Genomic DNA, 21,515 nt, shown 5'->3' on the forward strand with positions numbered 1-21,515 from the left:
GGTAATTTTTCTAATGACAGAAACGTGAACCTAAACTGTTAAGCCAAACGTTCACCAAAAGAAGAAACTGTTAAGCAACATAAAAGAAACATCAGAACAGAACAAACAGAGCAAGATTACTTGGATTACATTCTTTGTCAGCTAGTTCCTTTTCTAATTGAATTCTTCTCTTGATATGGTTCTGTTTATTCTGATGTAGTTTTTTCGTCTCTATTAAACATCAGAGAAAATCAAGAAGTTAGATCTGTAGCTAAAACCAAAACTAAGGTAACAAAATCTCCAGCATTTATGTCTGTTTACAACAAAATTATAAAGATTAATATTTATATGTAGCTCACCACTGTTGTCCATCAACTATTGAGGAGCTTGTTCTTCTTCAATTTCGTTTCTGCCATAGAATTTGAAATAGCCTTCAAATCTGCAAGCTTTTGGAGATGCTTCTCCATTAGACCTGTAGAATTATATATAGTCCTTGTCATGAGACTGTCTAGGGGGGGTTCAGATACTTGTGTAAGTATGGCAGTAGCATGTTGCAGGAACCCATCATAGTCTTTTCTCTTGCTTTTGCTTTTGATTACCCATCCCTCTGAAATCTGATCCATTAAAAATTGAGAGGAAAAAAAAAAAAAAAAGAAAGAAAAGAAAATGCTGCGAAGGCCTCCAATAGAAACTGTATGTGATATTATGCATAACATATTTCACAAAGAAAAAGCTCTAATGAAGAAAAACACAACACAAAACTTGGCAATATAAAGCCTAACTTCTGCTATCAAGTACTGTATATTGGAAATAAAACCTCTGAAACTTGTGGTAATACAAGAATAGAGTGGAATAAAGAAATTGTTTAAGGAGTAAAGTAATCCTTCAAGTAATCCTTCAAGAAACCCTTACTGTTGACCAACTTTTTTTCAGGTGACCCAACTCCCAAGCCTTCCTTCTCCTGATCTGCGACCTTTCTATTGCCTTCATATGCAAAAGTTTCTGCTATATAAGTTGAAGGATACTGAGGATTCGTTGTGACCTTAACAAATACTTCCATCATAATTCACAAGTTTAACCTTAACAACAATGGTAACACTCAAAACCTTTCACTTCTATCACTATCCTTTTCCACAATTAGTCATCTTCGAAATACAAATTATCTTGCTTAATTGAGAAGAAGAAAGGTATACACGAGAAGAAAGATTGCCCAAAAAACATTACAACATTTCCTTTTCAACTGCTTGACCCATGAATGAGAGAGAACACCAAAAACAATTATACTAATTCTTAAAAAGGAAATATATATAAAAAAAAAGAAGAAAATTATCCAGCCAGAAAGCTTCCATCTTCCCAAACTCCTTAGAAGATAGTCCTACATCAGCAAGTTTAGGAAACTTTAATGAATTTACTCATACATTGAGATGACAAGAAGCTTCTATTCTTAAAGGAAGTGATTGCTTACCAAGTTCGATGACCCTTCTAAGTTTGGGTTATACTCTTCGTCGTAAAGTATCAGCTCCAAGGTAAATGTCCCTGATCAACTGTAGCTCATTGACCACAACACTAATGTCCATTCGGTGCAATGGTGATTCAGCTGAGCAAGCAACACCAATTCCAATAACTGAATTGAGACATTCTCGAACAATTTCCTTTATGCATCTGTGACTCTTAGTGATTTCAGCTATGGTTTGGGTTGTCTCTTTAATATCTTCTTCCATGTGGAGAAATGATGGATCAACGATAGCCATCACATCATCATGCAAAGCCATATTTGCCCATAAATGAAGAGTAAAATTATCCTTAAACATTTCATCAGTAGGTTGTTTCCCAGTGAACATCTCTAACAACAAAATGCCATAACTGTAGACATCACCATATGTTGATACATTAGCTCCTCCACCATACTCTGCAATATATGTACATGGGTAGTAAATACTATTGGGACTAGCAAGAATATGATAATCCTATTGATTATTACAATGAATAAACATGACAAAGGAAGGGTTTGTTTTCTTCTAATTCTATTAAATTCAAAGGTGAAGTGGAGAATAACCATGGATGAAATTTCCTAGGTTATATATCCTTGCTCGGAAATAAAAAGCCAGAAGAGGAGTCAAGTGAAGTCAAGGATAGCACCTTACTTGCATCACTTTTCAATTGTTTGTTGAGACATTGAATCTTAGTCTCTTCTTTACGAAGAGACAAAAAATACTTTAACATGTTAGTTAAAAAATAATCATGCTTGAAATTTGAAGGGGAATATGCGAGACAAATGATCGGAGTCTCAGTGAAATAATAATCTTGCCTTCAAATTTGAAGTGGAATATGAGAGACAAATACTTAGACTCATCTTATGAATTCGCAAAAGAAGAGAAAAAGATTCATATTAGATAATAAAGATGGCACATTACCTGGTGCGATGTATCCAATAGATCCTTTTATTCTGATTGAGCTAGATTGATTTTGAGATATTCCCGTGGCTCTTGAAACAATTTTTGATATGCCAAAGTCACCCAAATGTGCAGTTAAGTCATCATCCAGAAGAATATTGCTTGGCTTTAGATCACAATGGATAATCTGCATATGACAATGGTGGTGAAGATAGTCCAATGCCGTGGCAATATCAATCGCAACATTCAGTCTTTGAATGAGGTTTAAATGCCTATGTTCATCATCCACTCCATTTGCATGCGGATATAACCATTTCTCTAGATTCCCATTAGGCATGAACTCATACACTAAAGCCATAAAATTATTCCCTTCAATATCTATGCTTGAGCAACTCGTTAAGATCTTGACAAGATTACGATGCCGTATACTTCGAAGGGCTTCACATTCAGCCATGAAACTCTTAGATGAACCTTTTTGTTCAATTTTGAAGACCTTAACTGCAACAACTGTTTCTCCATGATTGAGAACACCTCTGTATACAGAACCATAACTCCCTACTCCAATCAAATTCCCTGATGAGAATCCATTAGTAGCTTTAAGGAGTTGAGCATAAGATACCTTAAAATGATGACCCCCCATCAAAGGTATCATGGACTCTTTCCTATCTTTCCTTCTTTGATGAATAATGAAAAATAATATTGTACAAATCAAAGATAGAAAAGCCCCACAACCACATATGGTGATTATCAATTTGAGAACTTGTAGCTTACCATCCTCTTTGGGCTTTTGAATCTTGCATGCCTGCAAATGAAGTTCTGGTATGCCACCACAAAGCTTATTGTTCCCAAGTACTGAAAATGCACTCAAGTTTCTAAAGACTCCTTCGGTTGGTACCTCACCCTCCAGATTATTAGATGATAAATTCAAATTTTGGAGAAACTTGAATGTTCCCAAATATTTTGGGATAAGACCAGAGAAGTTGTTGTGTGAAATATCTAAATCTTCAAGACCTCTTAGAGAACTTAGAGAGAGTGGTATAGACCCTTGAAATAAATTTCTCCTCATATAAATGTGTTGTAAGCTCGTACAAGCACCAAGTGCTTTTGGGATATCACCAGACAACATGTTTTCTTCAACATCTAGGATTTCAAGATTGATCAATGAACCCACTTCCAAAGGTAGAGAACCAAAGATATAATTTTTCCTCAAGTATAGTTCTATTAGTGTGGAAATATGAAATATTTCTTTGGGGATGATACCACTGAAATTATTTTCGGAGAGGCTCAATCGTAACAAACTTTTGCATTTTCCAAGACTTGAAGGTATTTTTCCATGCAAATGATTACCATCTAAAAAGAGATCACTTAATAATGATAAATTTCCAAGAGAAGAAGGGATTGGCCCCGTGAATCTATTCCCATTTAAATAAAGAATATATAGCCTTTCATGTCTTCCAAATGAAGATGGGATACTGCCTTCTAGGAGGTTGCTAGCAAAGCTTACATACTGTAAGCTTGCAAGGTTCTCCATCCCTGTTGGGATTTTTCCAGATATTTGGTTTTCACCAATTACAAGCACTGTCAGTTGAGTTGACAAGTTTGCCATGGAGTTGGGGAGCGCACCACCAAATAGATTATGGTCAAAATTTAAGTGATTCAAACTAGTGCAGTTGGTCAATGTGTGGATAAAATTCAAGTCATCACTCCCTCCAGTTCCTAAATTATTGGAGGCTAAGAATAAAGTAACTAGTTTTGATAAGCCTCCAAAATCAATTTCCACTTTCCCAACAAGATTATTGTAGTTAACTTGAAACACCTCGAGTTTTGATAGACTAGAAATTGAAATTGGAAGAGATCCATGAAATTTGTTTTTTGCAATTGAAAACCAATGTAGATTGGGTAGATTGAATCCTAATGTTGGTGGAAGACTCCCGTGAAATTGATTACTTCCAAAATCAATAAGATGTAGTGAGGAAAGATTATATAGAGCAGGAGGTATCGTACCTGATAACTTATTTTCGTAAAAATAGAGCTCCATTAATCTTGGCATTTGGCCAAAGGCATATGGAATACTTCCACTGAATCCATTGTACATCATAGAAATGATTTCAAGTGATGAAAGATTAGCGAAAGAGGTTGGAATCTGTCCACTTAAACGGTTGTTATGGACTGCAAGGACTCGAAGCTTTGACAGGAACCCGAACTCTATCGGGATTTTCCCTTCAAGATTGTTGTGCATCAACTGGAGTACTATAAGGTTGGAACAACATGATATGTTGGGTGGGATTTTCCCATCAAAAGAGTTGTTGTATAGATCTAAATTTCGAAGTTTCGACAGAAAGCTTATCTGATGAGGGATTTCACCGTGTAAGCTGTTGTTTTTGAGAGAAATCTTCTCAAGGAAGCTGAGGTTACCTATTTCCGGTGCGATGGATCCTATCAGTCCATAGGATGGTAACTCCAACGCTCTAACCCTATTTGGATGCCAACGATTACCACACGTGATGCCTTGCCACTCGCAGTAGGGGACGGAATCATTCCAAGAGCTCAAAACGCGAAACGGATCCTCGGTTATGCGAGCCTTGAAGGCCAGCAAGGTTATCCGATCATCCGTTCCATTGAGTGATGATGATGGTGATTGTGCGAAGCTCATGCTCATGAAGCTGCCGCACCAGAGAATAATGAGAAATATTCCAACATTAACCCAACATAATGAAAACACCAACCGCACAAAACCCATAGTTAAAACTGAGTACTGTTGCATTTGGGATAAGAGTGAGTACTGTTACAGGTAAATGATCCCAGTGAAGGGAGCTATGTGAAGTATTTTAAGACATGCCTTATGGGTAGACTTCTGGTGTCATCGGTCTTTGCCCATCAAAGACTCCGTCTTTAGTCTTCTGCGCGTGTAATGTGTAAAGATTCCAGGAAGACGTGTAAACGTGGATGGACAACACTCGGTCTTTGATAGTTTGATGGCGATCGACTTGTCTTTGGCCAGAGACATCCTTTGAAGTTGCGTATCTGAAAGGGTTGTCTCAGTCTCGGTGGTGAAGAAGCGATTTGACCAAGACGCGTAAGCGATGGTTTGGTTCTCTGATCGATACCAGCAACGAAGTTAGCTAAAGAAGATCGAGGGATTCTTTAAAGGGTTATTGCATCAATCTTGAGCACTTCACCAACCATTTGAAGACCAGCTGGTTGGAATTGAATCTACACCTATCACCTATGGATGGGGAATTAATTCCGTAGCGTGTAGAGAGGTTGAAATTTCTGTAGGAGAGAATAGACTTACAGAACGACTTCAACAGATTTGATTTTTGCCGTTCCAATCTAATTCCGCCAACTTTTGTCGGTTTCCTTTTCCCATTTTTGAATTGGTTGTTTCAAATTGGCCGAGGAATTGCTAATTCCTATGGCGGAAAAATTCAAGCTGAGAAACTTTTCTGCAGATCGAACTCGTGGAAGTCAAAAGAAACCACACAACAATGTGTCATTTTTTCCTTTATTGAAATCCATCTGGCTCAGTTTGATTGCTTCAACGTTAAGGAGATTGACACAATTCATTAGGATTTTGCATTTGAAGAATTTCATAACCGGCCAACAGTTCAGGATTACTTCATCCACGTATGACTGTAAACAAGGATTTGCAGTGTGTAAAAGCTACGATCTTCGAAGAATTACAATAGTAATGACTTGAAGAACGAGTGATCTCCTAGCTTTTTATTCGAGCTTTGAGCAGAACTTCGGTAGAGTTTAACATACTTTTTCCATATATATTTGACATTACGTGGGAATTGCTTTGATTTTAGGGTAATTTTCATCTGGACACCTAAGGTTTGGCTTATGTCATTTTTAGTCTAAATAAATGGACACTTTGCATTTGCCTCCCTTGAGGTATTCAATAAGATCAATTAAAGACAATTTGTGATTTTTATGATCAAAATACCCTTACATCTATTCTATCGTCATATTTGCATATTGTTTTCACAATAAAATCCAACGGTGAAAATCAAAAGAATTAGGTGTTTACTAGATCCGTTAGATTTTATACACATGGATCATTCCAAAAAGAAGAGATCGAACGGGAAGAAAGAATAGTGAGTGGCGATCCTGCAAGTATTGGAGATTGGAGCCGTGAATCCAATCAAGTATAATTTGCGATTATAGAATATCGAATCTCCGAATAGCTGCCGTGAATCCCCGGATAGAACTTGCTTGAAAATCTGAGATGTACAGAACACTTTCCATCTTTACCAAACGTTGAAAAGCGTTCTTCTTAAAGCAAGGAACTATAAAAGCTTTGATCCAAGGAGACATAACCCAACACAACAGAAAATTTCTGTTTTGCTTTTTGTTTTAAGGTGTTCCAATCGATTCAAATGTCGCCGGAGTTGAAGAGGAAAAAAAGGCAGAGATGCTGAATGAGACGATGAAGGGGATGAGAGAGAATTGTGACTTAGAAATGTGTATTTTTTCAGATGGATTTATGTTCATCCGATTGGTATGATCCACGTGTCTAAAATCTAACGGTCAACTAGAGGTAATGGGAAATTGTCAGTATAGGAGCGCATCCAGTAAACACTCTCACTCTTTTGATTTTCACCGTTGGATTTAATTGTAAAGAAAATATGCAAATCTGACGGTAGAATAGATGTAAGGGTATTTTGGTCATAAAAATCACAAATTGTCCTTAATTGATCTTATTGAATACCTCACGGGAAGTAGATGCAAAGTGTCCATTTATTTGAACTAAAAATGACATAGGCCAAACTTTAGGGGGTCCAGATAAATGGAGAGTACTTAATTATGCATTTAAAATCCCTTGTGTTCTGTTTGTTGCTTTCAAGTATTTAATCATTTTTTTTTACCTCCCTCCCTTGTAGGGACGGAACGAGGATTTAATATTGGGAGAGGCAAAGAATGGAAGTCCAGATTGGTGAAGCACCAATGTTTTTTTGGCAAACATATTATATGGGTCCTTAAAAGACCCATTGGAGGTCCCACCTATGAATATTTTATTATGTTAATGAATATGCCCACATATTTTGTGGGACCCACACATATTTGACAATAATAGGTAAATTATTAATAATGATTTTTTTTCCGACAAGATATAGGTAAATTACAGCAACAGTATAAAAAAATACATGACTTCAACCTTGAAAAGTCATATGCAAACTAAATTTTTTTAGGTAAAAGATACAAGTCAATAGTAGTTAGTTACCTTACTAACTATTGACATTTTATTTACAATATAAAATCAAATAACAAAAATGGTAAAAGAAATAAACAAATAAAGAGTAACAAAAAAAAAATTTGAAAAAAAGAAAAATAACAAATAAATTGAGAAAAAAGGGTAACTAATTGTGGAGAAGATTTTTTTTCAAAATTTTCTTAATCCACACCTATAGCAGAAAGGAAAGAATAAATAGGAAGAAAGAAATCGAAGAGAATAAATAGGAAGAAGAGAGGAGAGAGAAGAAGAGAGGAGAGAGGAGATATGAGAGAATAAATAAGGATTGAGGAGTTAGTTTCTAATTAAAAATGATATTTTGAATATTTAATAAGATTTTTTTTTTTTTCCAAAAATTTCCTTTAACCCACGTTTATAGAAAGAGAAGAGAATAAATAAGAAGAAAAGATGTAAGAGTCTGAGAGAGAAGAGAGGAGAGAATAAATAGAGACTGAGGAGTTGTTTTTAACTAGGGATGACATTTATACTTACTATTTTACCTTTAAAAATTGTTTTCAATATTGAAGGGGGCCAATAGTGATATTTCACGTGTGAGAAGAGAAAAAATTGAAAAAATGAATGAAATTAATATAAAAAATAAAAAAATTTCAAAAATCCAAGGGGGCCATGGCCCTCGGCCCCTTAGTAGGTCCGCCCCTGCTCCCTTATATCTCATCTGGTGGCCTATAACCTTTTCGGCTTCTTAATTTGGTCGTAGCTGAATGGGTAACCTTCAGAACTGTAAATGGGATTTCACATTTATTTCCCTTGAGAACGAGCATTCATCATTCATCCTTATCGACCGAGAATACTGTTCTTGACTTGTGTCATTTTCGTTCCTGATATAAATGAGCTTGATTGAACCGGACTGATCGGACCGACCAGCTTCATATTTGTCTGACCAACTTCTGGTTGGACCACTATGAGGCCATGGGACTCGCAAAGTAGTGTGGATTAAACAGAGTTCAACCAACTTCTTAAGTCTTCGGAAAGGCCCATAGTCGAGTAAGGAATTTCTGGATCATATGATCAAATTATTAAGAACCCGACAAGTTAGGGAATTTGAATTTGGTAAAGGCCTTTTCGGACTCAAAGACCTAAACATAAGCAATACTCAGTGGATCAGAACCTCCGAGAAGAGAAGAGCACTTCTAGAGTTCAAGTTGGATTCATCTCCATACGGTCCAGGTAATCGATCTCCTAAGGTATAAGTACCGACATCTTCACTAACTTGATCGTCGGAGGCATCGTTCAACCAACTAGGTAGAGCACGTTTTTGCAGGCTCGTTCACTTGCATTGTCAAACAGGATTTTGGAGCAACAATTTCATTTCTAGGTTTCCTACTCAAAATTTCAATGATAAGACTTCAATGTAAAACATAGACATAATTGAATATTAGATGAATGGATACGAAGAAAAATCACATGAAAAGCTGAAAAGTGGATCAGAGCTAGTGTAAAAGATTCAGATAGCATGTTTCAGTGCCCCTATTTTCTGTGCAAGAGAAAGATAAACTAACTCTATGAGGAGCTTTTACAACATGCTACTTGCGTGGATAATAATGTTTTAGCTTGTAGCACTGTCAAGCAAAGGGCAGATCATCTAGCTTTGGCTACATATCTGGAAAGATATGTGAAACCTGAACCTGAAGTGGTAGAAGAAGAACGGAAGAAGGACAAACTTCTCTATTAATCTGTGTAAATTCCATATCTATGTTTTACCATCTTTACAGTATTTATAGAATACAAAGGACTTAAATGGAAATCATATATTCTAGTCCTTAACACCCTCCCTCAAAGTCAAGGGTCCTTCAAGGAGCTTGAGTTTGGATCGCAAAAGTCGAAACCGAGGACTAGAGAGACCTTCGGTGAGAAGATCCGCAAGTTGCTCTGTGGTAGATATATAACGAACAAGAAGATCCTTTTTAGCAACATAAGCATGAGGATTTTCATAAGAAGGAGGAATAGGACGACTTTGATAATGAGAAGGAGGACCAATGTATCGCTGATAACAATTCTTAACATGATGACCATACTTCTCACAGAGTTGACAAAATATTCCGCTAGTAGAACGACCACCACGGCGCCCTCCCTGAGTTTGAAATCTATCAAATCGACCATATTGAAAACGAGAATGTTGATGAGGTGAAGAACCAGAATTTGACCGAGAAGGACGCACACGAGAAGCCGTATTGAAGGTTGCAGAAGAAGAAGCAGCATGTGCAGAAATATTGGTCAATTCTTGCAAAGCAGAAGCAAGGCGAATTTCTTCACAGTAAAGAAGACCGTGCAAATCAGCAAGACGAACAGGATGTTCTCTAGTATTAATAGAGGTCACAAAAGATTGATATTCAGAGCCCAATCCAGCAAGAATGAAAAGAATCATATCAGGATCTGAAATCGGCTGAGACGCAAGACTGAGAGAATCTGAAATTTTCTTGATTTTGAGAAGATACTCAGACATTGAATCAGAACCTTTCTTTATACCGTGCAACTGCATTCGTAGTTGCATTACTCTTGCCTGTGAAGCAGAGGAATAAGTAGAAGATAAAGCCTCCCAAACAGCAGCAGCAGTTGACAATCCAACAACCTGAGAGTGAACCGTCTCAGTAAGAGATGAAAGAATCCATGAGAGAAGAACTTGATCTTGATACTGCCAAAGAAGATAATCAGGATTTGAAATAGGCGGTTGTGAAATGGAATCAAGAAACGGTGGAGGACATGTAGAAGAGCCATCAACATGGCCAATAAGGCCAGAACTTCGCAAAATAGGCAAAAATTGAGATCGCCAAATGAGAAAATTTTCAGAGGAGAGTTTGATGTGAAGAAAATGTTGAATATTAGTAAGACCAAAGAATGAGGAAGAAGAAGAAATAGGTGATGGAGGAACAGAGAAACCGGTAGTGGATGAAGCAGGAATACCAGATGGAACCGATAATGGTGGAGGCGGAGGCAGAGGTGGTGCTGGAGATGATGTCGAAGTAGAAGCCATGAGATCTGGAGATGATGTCGAAGCAAAAGCCAGAGATAAGAACGAATAACAGAGAAAAACCCTAAATCGTGATTTCAAGATTTTCCAAAAACAGAATTTCAAGAATTGAAAATATCCTATTTAGAAAAAAAAGTTAGGTCCACAAAGAACCGAACCAGCGCATGATACCATATTAATCTGTGTAAATTCCATATCTATGTTTTACCATCTTTACAGTATTTATAGAATACAAAGGACTTAAATGGAAATCATATATTCTAGTCCTTAACATTCTCAACCGTTTGATAATCTTTTTCTTCCTTCCTTCCTATTTTTTTATTTTTTAATTTTTTAAATTTTTTTTAAGGCTAAAAATCATGTAAAAAATTAGAAGAAAATCATTGGAAAGGTTAGTCAAGAATCCAAATGAGACGCGGAAAATACCATCTGCTAAAGTACACAACCAGCCCAACAAGAAGTGTCAATTGAAAAATAGATATCTAGTTCTACATTGAGCATCGACTAATAACTCTTCCTTTATTTTGAATTGGGAATTCAATAATAGATGATTATGTTGTTTGCTCCCTTGGAAGGAAATCAGTAATAGGTTTAACTTATCTATACCAATGGAAAGTCAACAGTCTAGTTAGCTTCCACGTGTGAACAATAATCTCAATTGTCATAGTGTCTTGAACCTACACAGAATGCAAGGAAAAGCCTGTGGTCTTTTATTTCTTTCGCTCCTGATGTGGTGAATAATTGCACAAAGCCAACATACTAAATATGTTGATCAGCTTATTACTTGTATGTTTATACATAAGTTGGATATAACTACATGTTGCTTCAAAATCTAACTGCATGCCAATTGGTTCGTTCCAAGATCAAACCTGGTTCTTGGATTCTGGAAAACAAGGAAAGTGAGTGTGTGCCGCCTCTAGTGATGGGAATCTATTTCCAATGATTAAGTTAGATCTTGTTGAATACAAATCCTCGTAGGGAGGAGTAAATGCTCCCAGAAGACGAAGAGAGAATATCTTCTTGGGTAGCTGCAGGAGAGTAATGAATCAGAGTTAATGTTCCTGAAAAACCTTACCCCTTTTGTGAAGAGTGATCGTATATATATTGCTCGCATATCTCTGAAGTGATGGAAACTCTTCGTGACCATTGGATGCTTAGATCCCATGTGGAGGGTGGCGATGGTCCAGAAGCGTAGCTTGATCAACAAGTCAAGTACTAATCTTCTCCAAGAGCTTCAGCACAACTGTGCATAATCCCGCCGAATAAGGTGATCAAATTATCACTGACTTAGACATGGCAGCAAGTCCAATCTTCGGCAGACAAAACGATATAGTGCATTACTTGAGATGGCATTAAGCGAATGAGAAGCTTCGGGGCTGTCAATGAGCATTTAATGAATCTCAATGCATTCAATGCAGAAATTAATGCGTGGATTGACGTTTGGAGAGAGAGAGAGAGAGAGATACGCAGAAACCTCTTGCAACGTTACTTTAGCCAAGATGTGGCTTGTCGAGCGCCCGGTGGAAGCCTTCAGAGAAGTCCCTCGTGACAGCTGGAAGTCACTATGAGGCTCTCTTCTCACCAACAGGCATCCTGCCGAAAAGCTCCTTGTCGAGAAGTAGCTCAATGAACCGGGATTGATCCAGGGGCACTAGTTAGCTTTGGTTTCTTGGATTCGAAGGTTCAAACCTAAAACCTATAACACTACAAAATCTTACTTCATGGTTTTCTACGTCACCAAGCTACACGGTATGATACCGTGATATCAATTCATTAACACAGAAAAAGTGAAATGCCACAGAGTTAGAGATTGAGCAGTTAAAAGGAGAATTGGAGGACTTCATATCACTCAACCAAACTCTTATAGTGAAGGAGCGCAAGAGCAATGATAAGTTATAGGATGTGCGTAGGAAATTGATTGATGTAAACTACTCTCCAGAGCCACCAACGTTTCATTCTTTTCTTTAAATCTCTTACTATGATATGTCCTTTAACTGTAGATGGGTCAGTCTTCCAACACAAAAATTTAGCAGGTTACGGTGGTATTGCTCAAGATTCTCAAGGACACATGCTTTTCTGCTTTGGCCGAGGCCTAGTAGCTCAGGATATCCTTTTGGTAGAGGCTCCAGCCATTCGTCAAGCACTGATCTAGGCAATAGACTTCCAATTAGCATCTATTGAGGTAAAATCGGATAACCAAGCGATCATTAGTATTCTACATAATCCCCTCACTAAGGCTCCTTGGAAGGTATTCCCAATAGTAGCTGACATTCTCAAACTCCAAGAATCATTTGAGTCTATCTTGTTCAAACATGCACCGCGTGAAGCGAATATGGTGGCGGATTCTCTAGCAAAGGACAATGCGCTGACACAAGAAGCATCTTTAACTATCAACTCCCCCACTCCCCGTATTTATTGGCTTTTACTGTTTGATTTGTTAGGTGTAGATTGTAATAGAGGATTTTCCTTTCAACAAAATCCTTTCTTTCTTACAAAAAAAAAAAAGATATGTCCTTTAAAGGACTACTAAACTATGAAAATCCTGATGGTGGTAAGGCTGGTTTGAAGAATTACTTTCCTGTGTTGGCAGCTTGTCATGGGAAAAGATATTTTAAGCTCCTTCATCCAATATAGAATAGTGTTAAGAGTCTCACCTAGAGTTATTCTCTTTCCATTTATCATAGGATAGGAATTAAAAGAAAAAATAAGAAGAATCTGGGAATACTTTAAATAATAGAGACTTTATATCTTGGATGTAAATTTAAATCTCTATTATTTAAAGTATTCCCAGATTCTTCTTCTTTTTTCTTTTAATTCCTATCTTATTATTTTGTCTACTATTTTTCTGTGTTTTAATTTTTATTTTCAATCTCCCATCATATAATGTCTCTTCTTACGTAGCATGTACCTTTTTCTTCAAAGATCACTTTCTCTGAGTTTTTTGTAATTTGGACATTTGAAAATCAATCTAGAATTCCTCACTTTGTGAATTGTTAATATATTTATGCCCAAGTATAGTTCTATTAGCGTAAAAGTATAAAATATTTATTTCGGGATGATACCATTGAAATTATTTTAGGGTAGGCGTTACAAACTTTTGCATTTTGAAAGACTTGAAGGTATTTTTCATTACAAATGATTATCATCTAAAATAAGATTTTAATAATGTTAAGTTTCCAAGAGAAGGGATTGGCCCCATTAGTCTATTTCCATCTAAATAAAGGTTATATAATTTTCTGTATCTTCTAATTGAAGTTGGAATACTGCCTTCTAGCAAGTTTTCATTTAAGCTCAACGCCTCTAAGCTTGCAAAGTCTGTCCATTACAAGTAGTCTGAGTTGAGTTGACAAGTTTGCCACGGAATTGGGAAGCACACCACCAAATAGCTAGATTATCATCAAGCAATAACTCTTTTGAAGTACAGCTGGTCATTGTTGATAAAACCCAAGTCACCACTCTCTCTACTTCCTAAATGATTGATTGCTAATACAAATGTTGAATTAGTTAACAAGTTCACTGTTCTTCTAGAGAAAACATTCTTAAAAAAAAAAAAAAACTACTTTGGACCACCTGATCTTAAATCTCTTTGATGTGGAACACCTCTGTTTCTGCTTCTTCCTATTGACTAACTTGTAGGGAGCAGATAAACCCTTTGGTGGTGTTGGGTTTGGCTCATTTTCATTGGTGAAAACTGTATATTCCACATCAGTATGAAAAGCATACAAATGCTCCTGTAGTTCTTCATTCTGAGGCAGAATCCCTGTAAATTTATTGACATAATTGATTATTCAAAACTGTAAATTAACGTTGAATTTGTTATGTGAGAGGTTTACCTTTGTATAGAAATCAGAATGGTATTTATTAGGTGGATCAGCAGATTCTCTTTGACCCTTTGTACCATTTTGCATGCGTGATTCAACTTCCATTCCCTGTTCCACTTGAAATAAACTCAAGCATTAGTATATAAAGACTAGAACAAATATTGGAAATAGAATTAAATGTATCATACATCACTTTTTGCATATGGAAACAAATGGAAAGCAGCATGAATTATGCCTTATAGATACATCAGAACAGAACAAAACAGAGCACGATTACTTGGATTACATTGTTCCAGAGAACAGTTAAATGTGAGAGCATGAGAATTGGTTAACTGTATGGAAGAAGAGAAGTTTGGAATTAGATAATCGACACCCATGATCAGCACATAAAGAGACCAATACAACAATCCAAAGATGGTTTTTATCAAAATACATTTAATAGAGGGGGTTTGAAGCAAAGAAGGTGTAATAGGCACAAGCAGAAATCAGAGAGAAGATAGGCCAGAGGAGCAAAAAAACAATAGGATTAGCAATGAAAAGGTAAAAATGAAGAGAAAGCAAGATGGCTAATTCAGATGGAGTTTAGAGAAAATCAAAGCTGTTGCTTCATTGTCTTCAGCTCTACTTTTGATGTTGCTGTTAACTGCTTAATTTCACGTTCTTTGTCAGCTAGTTCCTTTTCTAATTGAATTCTTCTCTTGAGGTTCTGTTCATTCTGATGTAGTTTTTTCATCTCTATTAAAACTAAGAGAAAATCAAGAAGTTAGATCTGTAGCTAAAACAAAAACTAAGGTAACAAAATCTCCAGCATTTATGTCTGTTTTACAACAAATTATGGAGATTAATATTTATATGTAGCTCACACTGTTGTCAATTCCATTTCTGCCATAGAATTTGAAATAGCCTTCAAATCTGCAAGCTTTTGGAGATGCTTCGACCTGCAGAATTATAGTCACTGTCATGAGACTGTCTAGGGGGTTCAGATACTTGTGTAAGCATGGCAGTAACATGTTGCAGGTACCCATCAGAGTCTTTCCTCTTGCTTTTGCTTTTGCTTTTGGGTTGCTTTTGAATACCCATTTCTCTGAAATCTGATCCACTAAAAATTTTGAACAAAAAAAAAAAAAAAAAAACCTGCGGAGGCCTCCAATAGAAACTGTATGTGATATTACGCATAACATATTTCACAAAGAAAATGCTCTAATGAAGAAAAAAAACAACACAAAACTTGGAAATATATATAAAGCCTAACTTCTGCTATCAAGTATTGAATATGAGAAATAAAGCCTCTGAAACTTGTGGTGATACAAGAACAGAGTGAAATAAAGAAATTGTTTTAGGAGTAAAGTAATCTTGCAAGAAACCCTTACTGTTGACCAATTTTTTTTCAGGTGACCCAAGCCTTCCTTCTCCTGATCTGCGACCTTTCTGTTGCCTTCATATCCAAAAGTTTCTGATATATAAGTTGAAGGATACTGAGGATTCGATGTGACCTTAACAAAGACTTCCATCATAATTCACAAGTTGAACCTTAACAACAATGGTAACACTCAAACCTCTTCACTTTTGTTACTAACCTTTTCCACAATTGGTCATCTTCGAAATACAAATAATCTTGCTTAATTGAGAATAAGAAAGGTATACACGAGAAGAAAGATTGCCCACAAAAAATTACAACAGTTCCTTTTTAACTACTTGACCCATGAATGAGAGAGAACACCAAAAACAATGATACTAATTCCTTAAAAGGAAATTACAGGAAAAAAAAGCAGAAGAAGAAGAAAATTTTCCAGCTGAAAAGCATCCATCTTCTCAAATTCCTTAGAAGATAGTCCTACATCAGCAAGTTTAGGAAAATTTAATGAATTTACTCATACATTGAGATGACAAGAAGCTTCTATTCTTAAAGGAAGTGATTGCTTACCAAGTTCGATAACCCTTCTAAGTTTGGGTTATACTCTTCGTTGCAAAGTATCAGCTCCAAGGTAAATGTCCCTGATCAACTGTAGCTCATTGACCACAACACTAATGTTCATTCGGTGTGATGGTGATTCAGCTGAGCAAGCAACACCAATTCCAATAACTGAATTGAGACATTCTCGAACAATTTCCTTTATGCATCTATGACTCTCAGTGATTTCAGCTATAGTTTCGGTTGTCTCATCAATATCTTCTTCCATGTGAAGAAATGATGGATCAACGATAACCATCACATCATCATGCAAAGCCATATTTGCCCAAAAATGAAGATTAAAGTCATCCTTAAACATTTCATCAGTAGGTTGTTTCCTAGTGAACATTTCTAACAACAAAATGCCATAACTGTAGACATCACCATGTGTTGATACATTAGCTCCTCCACCATACTCTGCAATATATGTGTCATGGGTAGTAAATACTACTGGAACTAGCAAGAATATGATAATCCTATTGATTATTACAATTAGATAAACATGACAAAGGAAGGGCTTGTTTTCTTCTTATTCTATTGAATTCAAAGGTGAGTTGAGCATAACCATGGAAGAAATTTCCTAGGTTATATATGCTTGTGGTGGAAATAAAGAGCAGAAGTGGAGTCAAGTGAAGTCAAGGATAGCACCTTACTTGCATCACTTTTCAATTGTTTGAGACATTGAATCCTAGTCTCTTCTTTACGAAGAGACCAAATATACTTTAACATGTTAGTGAAATAATAATCATGCCTCGAAATTTGAAGGGGAATATGTAACACAAATAATTGGAGTCTTAGTGAAATAATAATCATGCCTTCAAATTTGAAGTGGAATATGAGAGACAAATACTTGGACTCATCTTATGAATTTACAAAAGAAGAGAAAAAAATTCACACTAGATAATAAGGATGGCACATTACCTGGTGCGGTGTATCCAATAGATCCTTTTATTCTGATTGAGCTAGATTGATTTTGAGATATTCCCGTGGCTCTTGAAACAATTTTTGATATGCCAAAGTCACCCAAATGTGCAGTTAGGTCATCATCGAGAAGAATATTGTTTGGCTTTAGATCACAATGGATAATCTGCATAAGACAATGGTGGTGAAGATAATCCAATGCCGTGGCAATATCAATCGCAACATTCAGTCTTTGAATTAGGTTTAAATGCCGTTGTTCATCATCCACTTCCTTTGCATGCGGATATAACCATTTCTCCAGATTCCCATTAGGCATGAACTCATACACTAAAGCCATAAAATCATTACCTTCAAAATCTATGCTTGAGCAACTCGTTAAGATCTTGACAAGATTACGATGCCGTATACTTCGAAGGGCTTCACATTCAGCCAAGAAACTCTTAGATGAACCTCTTTGTTCAATTTTGAAGACCTTAACTGCAACAACTGTTTCTCCATGATTGAGAACACCTCTGTATACAAAACCAAAACTCCCTACTCCAATCAAATTCCTTGATGAGAATCCATTAGTAGCTTTAAGGAGTTGAGCATAAGATACCTTAAAATGATGAGCCCCCACCAAAGGTATTGTGGATTCTTTCCCATCTTTCCTTTTCTGATAAATAATGAAAAATAATATTGTACAAATCAAAGATAGAAAAGCCCCACAACTACATATGGTGATTATCAATTTGAGAACTTGTCGCTTACCATCCTCTTTGGGCTTTTGAATCTTGCATGCCTGCAAATGAAGTTCTGGTATACCACCGCAAAGCTTATCGTTCCCAAGGACTGAAAATGCACTCAAGTTTCTAAACACTCCTTCGGTTGGAACCTCACCCTCCAGATTATTAGATGATAAATTCAAATTTTGGAGAAACTTGAATGTTCCCAAATATTTTGGGATAAGACCAGAGAAGCTGTTGTGTGAAATATCTAAATCTTCAAGACCTCTTAGAGAACTTAGAGAGAGTGGTATAGACCCTTGAAATAAATTTCTCCTCATATAAATGTGTTGTAGGCTCGTACAATCACCAAGGGCTTTTGGGATATCACCAGTCAATATGTTCTCTTCAACATCCAAGATTTCAAGATTGATCAATGAACCCACTTCCAAAGGTAGAGAACCAAAGATATGATTTTTGCTCAAGTTTAGTTCTATTAGTGTGGAAATATAAAATATTTCTTTGGGGATGATACCACTGAAATTATTGTTGGAGAGGCTCAATCGTAACAAAGTTTTGCATTTTCCAAGACTAGAGGGTATTTGTCCATGCAAATGATTACCATGTAAATAGAGATCACTTAATGCTGTTAAATTTCCAAGAGAAGAAGGGATTGGCCCCGTGAATCTATTCCCATCTAAATAAAGGATATATAGCTTTTCATATCTTCCAAATGAAGATGGGATACTGCCTTCTAGGAGGTTTCTAGCTAAGTTCAAAAACTCTAAGCTTGCAAAGTTCTCCATCCCTGTTGGGATTTTTCCATATATTTGGTTTTCTTCGATTATAAGCATTCTCAGTTGAGTTAAGTTTGCCATGGAGTTGGGGAGTGCACCACCAAATAGATTAATACCCAAATCTAAGTAGTTCAAATTAGAACAGTTGGTCAATGTGTGGATAAAACTCAAGTCATCACTCCCTCCACTTCCCAAATGATTGGAGGCTAAAAACAAAGTAGTTAGTTTTGATAAGCCTCCAAAATCAATTGCCACTTTCCCAACAAGGTTATTGTAGTTAACTTGAAACACCAGGAGTGTTGATAGATTGGAAATTGAAATTGGAAGAGATCCATGAAATTGGTTCATTGCAATTGAAAACCACTGTAGATTGGGTAGATTGAATCCAAATGTTGGTGGAAGACTCCCATGAAGTTGATTATTTCCAAAATCCATAGAACGGAGTGAGGAAAGATTATATAGAGCAGGAGGTATCGTACCTGATAAATTATTTCCGTAAAAATAGAGCTTCATTAATCTTGGCAATTGGCCAAAGGCATCTGGAATACTTCCACTGAGTCCATTGTACATTGTTGAAATGACTTCAAGTGATGAAAGATTAGAAAAAGAGGTTGGAATCTGTCCACTTAAACGGTTTTTATGGACTGCAATGGCTTGAAGCTTTGACAAGGACCCGAACTCTATCGGGATTTTCCCTTCAAGATTGTTGTACATCAAATAGAGTACTATAAGGTTGGAACAACGTGATATGTTGGTTGGGATTTCCCCCACAAAAGAGTTGTTTTGCAGATACAAATATTGAAGCCTGGCTAGAAAGCTTATTTGATGAGGGATTTCACCATGTAAGCTGTTGTTTTTGAGAGAAAACATCTCAAGGAAGCTGAGGTTACCTATTTCCGGTGCAATGGATCCTATCAGTCCATAGGACGGTAACTCCAACGATCTAACCCTATTTGGATGCCGATGACTACCACACGTTATGCCTTGCCACTCGCAGTAGGGGACGGAATCATTCCAAGAGCTCAAAACGTGAAATGGATCCTTGGTTATGCGAGCCTTGAAGGCCAGCAAGGCTAGCCGATCATCCGTTCCATTGAGTGATGATGATGATGATGGTGATTGTGCCAAGCTCATGCTCATGAAGCTGCTGCACCAGAGAATAATAAGAAATATTCCCATATTAACCCAGCACAATGGAAACACCAACCGCACATAACCCATCACTACTCAAATGGCAATTAAGAGTGAGTAAAGTTGCAGGTGAATGATCCCAGTGAAGGGAACTATATATATGAACTATTTTAAGATGTGTGCTATGGGTAGACTCCTAATGTCTTTGCCCATAAAGACACGGTCTTTAGTCTTTTGAGCGTGTGATGTGTAAAGATTCCAGCAAGACTTGTTAACTTGGACCGACAACACTTGGTATTTTAAAAATTGCTTGGGTAGCACAATTATGTGTAATGATTCTAGGAAGACTTGTTAACATAAATGGACAACCCTCTGTCTTTGTAAAATTGCTTGGATGTTGCGCAGCACCTAGGGCGAACGGTATTTCGATCTCAACCGTCCATTTCTAAAAAAGTATGAAAATTCTTTTGTAAATGATCAGTTGAGATCTTGATCTCGGTCCAGATGAGATCTTAACCGTTTGCAGTACAATACTAGTCAATTATTGGGCAGCCTGAACTCGAGCTCCGGTCTTTGCTAATTTGATGGCGACTTGTGGTAGGTCAGAGCAAGACAACCTTTTGTAATATGTAATGATTATTTTCCTTTGAAGAAGTGCCTGCGTATCTGAAAGGGTTGTCTCAGCGGTGAGGAAGAGACAACCAACTACCAAGACGCTAGCATGGTTCTCTCCAGAATCCTTCAAAAGACTCTATACTTGAAAATTGGCCTAACGACAACGTAGGAAGGCATTATCTGCTGAAAAGACAAAGTTAGCTGAAGATCGAAGGGATTCTTTAAGGGTTGCATCAATCATGACCGCTTCACCAACCATTTTATATAAGTCCTGGTTGAATTGTGTCCGTCTACATGTACATATTGGGGGAATTCTGCAGACTTTGTCGTTGAAATTTCTGTGGGTAACTTGTATTTTCTCCATTGATCTTCTTTTTCAAGCTTTGAGCGAAAAACTTCGTTAGAGTTTGACCTACTTCTTTCCATATATTTGACAGTGCGTGGGAGTTGGTTTGATTTTATGAACAGCTGGTTTTCTCATCAATGGAGATCTAGTACTTAATTATCCATTTAAAATCCCTTGTGTTCTGTTTGTTGCTTTGATCATTTACCTGCCTTATATTGCATCTGGTGGGCTATAACCTTTTCGGCTTCTTTGATTGTAGCTGAATGGGTAAAGGTGCAGAGAACTGTAACTGGGTTTTCACATTTATTTCCCTTGAGAGCGAGGAAATTTATTGATTTAAAGTACTCTCTAGAGCCACCAACGTTTCATTCTTTTCTTTAAATCTCTTACTATGATGTGTCCTTTACAGGACTACTAAACTATGCAAATCCTGTAGGTGCGGCAAGGCTGGTTAGGAGAATTACTTTCCCATGTTGGCAGCTTGTCATGGGGAAAAGATATTTTAAGTTCATTGATCCAATATAGAATAGTGTTAAGAGTCTCACCTAGAGTTATTCTCTTTCCATTTATCATAGCATGATTTCTAGCCCTCCAAATATAATAGAAAGTGACAGATAAGGTAGATAAAATCC

At 36.8% G+C, this 21,515-nt stretch overlaps 2 protein-coding genes across 6 annotated transcripts; both read right to left on the reverse strand.

Annotated features, from left to right (window-relative positions):
• Positions 1-872: 872 nt before the first annotated feature.
• Positions 873-5,146, reverse strand: LOC149010513 (uncharacterized). 2 transcript variants are annotated; one of them, XM_089162266.1, is made up of 3 exons: positions 2,394-5,146; positions 1,445-1,888; positions 873-963 (listed from the first exon to the last, which is right to left on the reverse strand). In XM_089162266.1, exons 1-2 carry the CDS (start codon positions 5,134-5,136, stop codon positions 1,473-1,475), a joined length of 3,159 nt encoding a protein of 1,052 aa, XP_089018392.1. In that variant the 5' UTR covers positions 5,137-5,146; the 3' UTR covers positions 873-963; positions 1,445-1,472. The 2 variants fall into 2 exon arrangements, with proteins under 2 accessions (XP_089018392.1, XP_089018391.1); XM_089162265.1 differs by lacking the exon at positions 873-963 and adding an exon at positions 988-1,354.
• Positions 5,147-13,798: 8,652 nt separating this feature from the next.
• Positions 13,799-20,032, reverse strand: LOC149010514 (uncharacterized). 4 transcript variants are annotated; one of them, XR_016174722.1, is made up of 5 exons: positions 17,291-20,032; positions 16,343-16,786; positions 15,789-16,252; positions 14,431-14,526; positions 13,799-14,357 (listed from the first exon to the last, which is right to left on the reverse strand). XR_016174722.1 is itself a non-coding variant. In XM_089164006.1 (3 exons), exons 1-2 carry the CDS (start codon positions 20,010-20,012, stop codon positions 16,371-16,373), a joined length of 3,138 nt encoding a protein of 1,045 aa, XP_089020132.1. In that variant the 5' UTR covers positions 20,013-20,032; the 3' UTR covers positions 14,366-16,252; positions 16,343-16,370. The 4 variants fall into 4 exon arrangements, 1 of the variants encoding a protein (XP_089020132.1); XR_016174721.1 differs by having other exon boundaries at positions 15,282-16,252; XR_016174720.1 differs by having other exon boundaries at positions 14,431-16,252.
• Between the last annotated feature and the right edge of the window lie 1,483 nt (positions 20,033-21,515).

Source organism: Hakea prostrata, chromosome 7 (genome assembly GCF_041222555.1).
Source record: "Hakea prostrata isolate BN-2017 chromosome 7, UWA_Hpros_2, whole genome shotgun sequence".
Taxonomy (NCBI): domain Eukaryota; kingdom Viridiplantae; phylum Streptophyta; class Magnoliopsida; order Proteales; family Proteaceae; genus Hakea; species Hakea prostrata.

What these genes read in the sequence shown, in the direction of transcription:
- LOC149010514 (XM_089164006.1), bottom strand. Translation starts at nt 20,012, where the DNA reads ATGGGTTATGTGCGGTTGGTGTTTCCATTGTGCTGGGTTAATATGGGA. An exon ending in TATTGGATACACCGCACCAG is followed by an intron (nt 16,787 to 17,290) that starts GTAATGTGCCAT and finishes CATATATTGCAG; the next exon opens with AGTATGGTGGAGGAGCTAAT.
- LOC149010513 (XM_089162266.1), bottom strand. Translation starts at nt 5,136, where the DNA reads ATGCAACAGTACTCAGTTTTAACTATGGGTTTTGTGCGGTTGGTGTTT. An exon ending in TATTGGATACATCGCACCAG is followed by an intron (nt 1,889 to 2,393) that starts GTAATGTGCCAT and finishes CATATATTGCAG; the next exon opens with AGTATGGTGGAGGAGCTAAT.